Raw genomic sequence first — 7,719 nt, 5'->3', positions numbered from 1 at the left:
TTGTTTTGGAGGAAGTGACAAGAGACTGAAAAAGAAAGAAATAGGCCCTCTTCAAGTAAACAAGCAGGGATTCCTTTCGCTTAATAATTGCTCTTACTTTGGAAACACAGGTGGCCACCAAGTAGTATTGCATTATAATTAAAGAGACGTGCGTTCTGACTGCAACTAACCACCACTGGTGGCACCAGCCAGTTTCCGTCCGATCTCGGCAACAACCTAGCTATCCAGCTAACCTAGGTTGGGGGGGCAGACAGACAAAATTGAATTCATCTGTTTTTCATCCAGCAGGACGAAAGGCCCATTTTGACATTCTTTAATATACCATCCCTTGGTTCTGGTTGATCAAGGTAAGAATTGTTGCCGATATTCTTTTTGTGCAGTAATATATATATATATATTTTTTATGTTTACCAATTAGCCTGCTAGTAAGACGAGACCAAGTACTGAGCTAGCTAACGGGTCGATTGTCCCCGCGTTGGGCACTAACGTTAGCCACTCACTGTGCACTGTTTAAATTCAGCTAGGTAACGAATGTTTCTCTACTCTGTATGTCATTCAATCTATAGTTCTGTCCCAATTCACTGTGCAGTTAGTTAGTTAGTTAGCTAGCTAACGTTACGTTACATGTCAAATGGCGTTGCTAGCTAATGTCTACGTTAACAGTATGCGTCCAGAGCCATGTAACTGTTTAGTATTACGTTTCTAAATTCATGGCTCTGTACACGTATAGATAGTTACGCTATGTTCTAGCTAGCAATAACTAATATTAGCCAGCTAACTTACTAGCGAGGCCCTTCAGGGGTGAAGTTAGCTGACTAAACTTACTCAACTCGGGTTGGTTGACAACGTCACGCTAAGTATGCGTGCGCATCGATGTGGCCGGAAATTGTGTTATGATGCTGAAGTGTTGTGATTCTGATAACTGTCAGATAGCTGTCAACAATGACAAGAAGCTGTCTCATTGTATCTTCTTATTGATACCATGTTTTGTTTTGAGGTATTTGACTTTTGCTAGCTAGTTAACAAACAACTGTAAATTTGAGACAAGCGCTCATTGTGCAAATGTATTTGTTTTCAATAAACATTTTGAGAGTAAATCTAGTTTACATGTTGTCAACAATCTAAACCAACCCTGTCTGTTTTGTCCAATAGTTGGGACCGTGTCAGTTTTGTTTCTTAAACTACCAACCCATCTATAGAGATCCTATTAAATTTGAGTATTCTAATTATATGATACCGGCTATGTAATATAATAGTGAACGTTAGCATTAGTAAACAAGCAGACAGTTTATCCAGAGTTTAGCTAGAGCTGTAATGCTAGTCAATTTAGCTAACCTGTTTGGTAAAATAGCTAACGTTAGTGTTGTATGATGTGCTCATCTGTAATTATTAGGTAGCTAGCTAGCTAGCCTAGTACTATGACTATGCTAGCAACTAATAAACATTAGCTAACTATTAGCTAACCTAGTTGGCCAACTAGGGGTGTATTCATTAGTCGAATTCCATTGCAAAACGTTTCTTCTGTTGCAATTGCAAAACTTTTGCAACAGAAATCATTACGCGTTTATTCTAGGAAGCAAACAGAATGAAACGGGGAGGGACCTACCCGGAATTTGTCCAATATAAATTGTTTTTGTTGCAAAACGTTTTCCATTTGAAGTAAATGATTTCCGTTTTGCAACAGACCAAATGTTTTGCTATACAATCCGACTAATGAATAGTCTAAACGGGATCCTTGGGACGTCACCCCAATTGACATTTTAAAATGGTTAAGGTAAGGGTTAGGTAAGGGTATGGCTGTCCCAAGGATCTGGGTAGCACTAAGCAATAAATCATTCTTGGTGTTGTTTTCTAGATGTAAGATTCAGTACTCAAAGCTTAGCCTAATGCAAACTGCATGGTCCTGTTTAGGTCCAGTGTTGGCTCCCTTTGCTTTCAATAGCCCATGATTGAAATGAAAGAGCAGAGGTAGTGGATGTTGACTGTCTTTTAAAGGTGCAACCTTTTGTTACTATTGAGGATAGTATGAGACACTGAGTAACTAACTGCTTGTGCAAGAACTGCAGCAATGAAAATGCATTTAAGAGCCTGGCTTATTTTGAAATTTAGGCTGCCTATGTCATCGTGTTTCTGGCCCCTCCTGACAGCTTGTTTCCTTATTCCATGATCTTTATCAATCAGTCAGTCATAGGGAATCAATACTATCCTGGTGTTTTCCATGCTTGTCTGCAGATTTTTTTGGAACCAAAACCATTTTACTGTGAAACCAATAATGGAATTGATACTGTATGTCGTTACTTTTAAGGATCGGAATATAGTGATGAGGAGGAGTTCCGTGGACCCTTCGTGTCCAGAAGTAATTTAGCCATTCATTGTGGTCATTGCACTCTGTAGAGTTGCTATTTTCTTGAGTTTTCTCATGTCAATTAACTTGTGACTTTGCTTGATTACTCATAAATAAAGTCAGATTTAAGAAGGTTAAGGGTACAAGACCTTGTACTCAGCTGGCTTTGTTGGCAAAATCACTACATATCCCATCGAGCAAAGCAGGGAGAGGTTTCCCGTTGTCACAGTTCCGACGCCAGTGGATCTCAAAACTGAACTTGGATCCACGTTAAGTAGCAATGATATCCTATTCAATAAAACAATAATTTGTTTCTTTCCAGCAATTTTCTTAATTACATGATTGTATAACTAGCAAAGGAGTTTTGAAGTTGAGGGTGCAGTATTTATAAAGTTGAGCAATATTAATGATTGATTAGTAATGCCTGACGAGTTCCTATAAATTGGTGTCTGTTACGTGAACTGATTTAAGATGGTTTTTGCTTTCTGAGAATAAAGTCACGTTTTATGAGCTCCTGTATGCTGCTTCTGTCTAGTCTTAACTTTCCTTTTAGTTGATGTTCCACCCTCTGAACGGCACATTATATTACCGTCAATGCGGAATTCTTAAGAGGACTCTCATTGTCACTTTGTGTTGCTTGAAATAAATGTAAGTTGAAATGAAGGTTGCTTTGTTTCAATGCTGGGGTAACCATTAAGGGTGAGGCTCCTTGACAGAGAGAAGCAGTGCTAATGATGGCTCTGCACAGCAGCCTTACTTAGCCTAAATGTTGTGAATTTGTTATTTGGGGTAGATCTGGTGATGCTGTTAAGAGAATGTTGGTCAGTGAGAGCAAGAGATGCTTTATCAAGAAGAATAGTGTATTCCACTCTCGCTGTCTGTGGATCAAGTCTCATAACTGGCCTTCACATGTTGAAACCTTTCTGGTTTACGTTAAGCCTACATTCCTCTCCCAAACCTGAGTCATATACAAGTGAAAATAGAGGAACATGTTGGAGGGGAAGGCAGAGTTTTTTAAAAACGAGTCTGTTGTTTCTTATTTAGTGAGGGACAAACTGTACTTGGTTACATTCCCAGAACTATTCCTACTCAGAGCATTTCAACACACACTGCCAGATGCCAATCGCAACTTTTAACGGGCTGTGGTTTCACATTTGATTGACAGACAGGTGGTATAACGTTTTACCTTTGGCCTGCTGTTATGTGTGTTGATGTGTATAGCCTACATGTGTTCCTGAATGTCTCTGTGTGCGGGCATGCCAGTGTCTGTGTGTCGTAATCCCCATGACTGGACAACTAGCTTTGGACCACATGACTACGGTGAGGGTGAGCTGGCAGCTGGTCAAAGTAGTCCATGGCACAAAGACGTGTTATAGTATTTGCAGTACTTGCCTATTATAATATTGCCTGCATCATAGAGCATAAACAGCAGTGCTTTTTAACCCTGGGGACAGGGGTGACAGGCAGCATGCTTTATAGACTGTGTGCCTGTGTTTATAGGCTGCTTTTATACTGTGTTTATCATGATAACAATGAGGATGACCGTATGAAGGTAATGTTAGCCATGCTACATGGTCAGTCCACCATTCTAATTGAGTGCGCCTTCTATTTTCCCAGCTGTGGCACAATGACGTCTAGGAAGAAAGTACTACTTAAAGTAATCATTCTGGGAGACTCTGGGTGAGTGTCCTGTACCTTGCACAGCCACTTACACGTCTTCTCTGTTATCATAGAAGGTTACAAAATATATTTGTTTACCAATCACTCTGTCATATCTGTTGCTGACCTGAATCTATCTCGTCAGAGTTGGGAAGACTTCCCTGATGAACCAGTATGTGAATAAGAAGTTCAGTAACCAGTACAAAGCCACAATTGGAGCTGATTTCCTGACGAAAGAAGTGATGGTGGACGACAGGCTTGTCACCATGCAGGTACTGGGGAAGGGATACTATCACGTTACATCACAAGTGCTGTGCTGAAGTACAGATCAATGGGTAGGCCTATATTATATTGTTCTTCATAAACATGTAAGCCCTGTGCTCTGTCACAGATCTGGGACACAGCGGGGCAGGAGAGGTTCCAGTCTCTGGGTGTGGCGTTCTACCGCGGGGCAGACTGTTGCGTGCTGGTGTTTGACGTGACCGCCCCCAACACCTTCAAGACCCTAGACAGCTGGAGGGACGAGTTCCTCATACAGGCCAGCCCCCGAGACCCCGAGAACTTCCCCTTCGTGGTGCTAGGCAACAAGATTGACCTGGAGAACAGACAGGTGGATCCAGATGTAGCGTTTGAGACCAGAGCATCTGACAGTAAGTAGCTTGTGAGTCCCTTCAGAGAATGACGGCTGCTTTTTGTCTGTATCTGGCAGGTGACGACTAAACGAGCACAGGCCTGGTGTCAGAGCAAGAACAACATCCCCTACTTCGAGACCAGCGCAAAGGAGGCCATCAACGTTGAACAGGCTTTCCAGACTATTGCACGCAATGCTCTTAAACAGGTAGGGGATCAGAAGGGAGCTTATGAGAGCTTAGCTGAATGCCGTGTGTGTATTGACAGTAATTTTATACTTTGTTTTTATTGAGGAACACAAAGAAAGTACCAATAAAGTAAAATAAAAGAACAACAAAAAATAACTGGCAGTTACAGTGCACATCACACCTTCATCATATTAGTTACATTGACGTCTTTGAATTAGACCTACAAAACCCATTTTTCCCAGTATTCCTGACCTCTCTCCTCTTGTGTTCTTAAAGCAAAGGGCATACGCTCCATGTGGTGTATTTCTTCTACAATGTCTATCCATTGTGTCACTGTGGGAGGGTCTTTTTGTAGCCATTTCCTAGTGATAGCCTTTTTACTGGCTGCCAGTAGGACCTTCAAGAGGTACTTTTCTCTATTGTGTAAGTTATCAGGTATTTCACCCAAGTACAAAGAAATGAATGTTTGTTCTATGTCAAATCCCATTATTTTTCCAATGTTAGATCTTATTTCTCCCCAGTAAGTTTCGATTGCGGGGCAAGTCCAAAAGATATGAGTGATCCATCCTCAATAGACCACATTCTCTCCAACAAGGATGTAGGGAGCCAGTCTGTTTTGATTTCAGTTTAGGCGTTATGAAGAAACGTATAACATTCTTCCAACAGAATTCTCTCCATGACCTTGAGTTGGTGGAGCTTTGTTGAGTCTCTAATATGTTCAACCATTTCATCAGTTATTTCAATGTTAAGTTCCTCCCATTTCTTTTTAATATAGTTTGTAGAATGTTTCTTTGAGGATTGAAAACCCAAGTAGATCTGACATAGTTTTTTTGTTACTCCCCAAGTTGTTGTATTGACGTCTTGATTTCCATCAAGAAGTCACACAAAAAAGCTTAACGCCATCTCGTCTTTTTCTCCCTTTAGGAGACAGAGGTGGAGTTGTACAATGAGTTCCCTGAACCGATAAAGCTGGACAGGAACGAACGTTCCAAGCCATCAGCGGAGGCCTGCAGCTGCTGAGGTCCTAGCAGACTTACTGGGGTGCAACTGTCAGCCCTTCTACCCTGTCTTGCCTTGTCTAAACCCTATGCCTCACTGTATGCTCCCCTTTGCCCAATATTATCACTGGCCTTCGTAGATGCGAGTTCTGCTCGAAAAGTATACTTTACACACATGCTGCACTCACACCCCAGTGTACACATCACACACTTACTCTCAAGATAAGTCTCCAAGCCCAAAGAACACCCAGATGGATATTAGAGCATTTATTAACCTGATATCTGCTTAGTATTTCCCCCTTAACTGTCTCATGACACAAATACCTTTTTAAAGACAACATTGTTTCCATGGCACCACCCAACCTCACACACACGCATACATACAGAAATAAAATCCTATGACATTTTAAAGGGGGGGTTAGTTCCAGTGGTAAAGGAGGTTGTGAAGGATCAGAATGACTAATTTATATATATGTATATGTGTGTGTGTGTCATGCCAATGTACTGCCCAAAGATACATGTGTTAATTGTCTTGGAAGTGACCTAGCAAGTCCAACATACGAGTGTGTTGTTCAAGGCATTTTTTTGCACTTTGTCATGTAGACTTATTAAAATCCTGTTTGACACCTCATTTTGGAGCCACAATATAAACCCACATTTTAAGTCGAGGCTGAAGAGGCAGTGTGGATTTGAACTCTGCTCCCCAACTTCAGTGATGTCCCCTAACTGCCCTACACATGCTTTGTTTCTCAATGGGGAAAGTCAAGCAGCAAATTGTTGTCATCATTCTGCGACCTGACACAAGGGGTAGAGAATCAAAGGGAGGACGTCCTATCTGATACAGCTGGGGGAGGGGACAGAGATTTTTCAAGCATATAAATATGACTCGTTATTAGTTATTGTTTCTTGTCTTATTTTTACTGGCAACTGTTGCAAGACTTTATGTGCAAATCTTTAAGTCTGTCAATTGTTTTGCGTAGGCAAAAACCATGTATGTTGTCAGTTTCCATATCTGCTGATAGCTCAGGTGGCAAATGATTTGATAAGTGCTTGATATTTCTTTTAACTGATCAGATCTTCTGTCTGTATATTGTTATTACTATGTTTAGTATTTGAATTGCATCAGAGGACCGAGAACACAACTTTTTATTTAAATTATACAAAAAATATGGGGGAAATCTGTTAGCATTAATCATATTAATGAAGTGACTTCATCTACATTGTTTGAAAATGTTTTTGGGGTTTCAAGGAACTGATAAAAGTCATTGAATAAAGAATGTGTGTGTTTCTGCAAGGAGAACATGTAAAGCATAGGTGACTATCAAGGCTCATACACACAGTTCTACTACACTGAACAAAAATATAAACGTAACATGTAAAGTGTTGGTCCAATGTTTCATGAGCTGAAATAAAAGATCCCAGAAATTTTCCATATGCAGAAAAAGCTTATTTTCTCAATTGTTGTATACAAATTTGTTTACATCCCTGTTAGTGAGCATTTCTCCTTTGCCAAGATTGTTTTATTTCATTTAACCAGGCAAGTCAGTTAACAAATTATTGTTTTAAATGATGACCAAATCTGGACGGTGCTGGGCCAATTGTGCACCGCCCTACGGTACTCCCCATCACAGCCAGATGTGAAACCACCTGGCTAATCCATCCACCTGACAGGCATGGCATATCAAGAAGCTGATTAAACAGCATGATCATTACACAAGTGCACGTTGTGCTGGGGACAATTAAAGGCCACAAAAATATGCAGATTTGTCACACAATGCCACAGATGTCTCAAGTTGAGTGTGTGTGCAATTGGCATGCTGACTGCAGGAATGTCCAACAGAGCTATTGCCAGAGATTGACATTTTAGTTTCTCTACCATAAGCCACCTTAAACTTCATTT

General features: G+C 40.7%; 1 protein-coding gene across 1 annotated transcript; it reads left to right on the top strand.

The window, feature by feature from the left end:
• On the top strand, positions 1-7,249 carry LOC120065088 (ras-related protein rab7-like). Its single transcript, XM_039015803.1, has 6 exons — positions 1-347; positions 3,962-4,024; positions 4,149-4,275; positions 4,395-4,613; positions 4,713-4,841; positions 5,746-7,249. Exons 2-6 carry the CDS (start codon positions 3,972-3,974, stop codon positions 5,839-5,841), a joined length of 624 nt encoding a protein of 207 aa, XP_038871731.1. The 5' UTR covers positions 1-347; positions 3,962-3,971; the 3' UTR covers positions 5,842-7,249.
• Positions 7,250-7,719: the final 470 nt, after the last annotated feature.

Source organism: Salvelinus namaycush, chromosome 20, assembly GCF_016432855.1.
Source record: "Salvelinus namaycush isolate Seneca chromosome 20, SaNama_1.0, whole genome shotgun sequence".
NCBI classification, from domain to species: Eukaryota; Metazoa; Chordata; class Actinopteri; order Salmoniformes; family Salmonidae; genus Salvelinus; species Salvelinus namaycush.
This window is presented reverse-complemented; position numbering and strand designations above follow the sequence as displayed.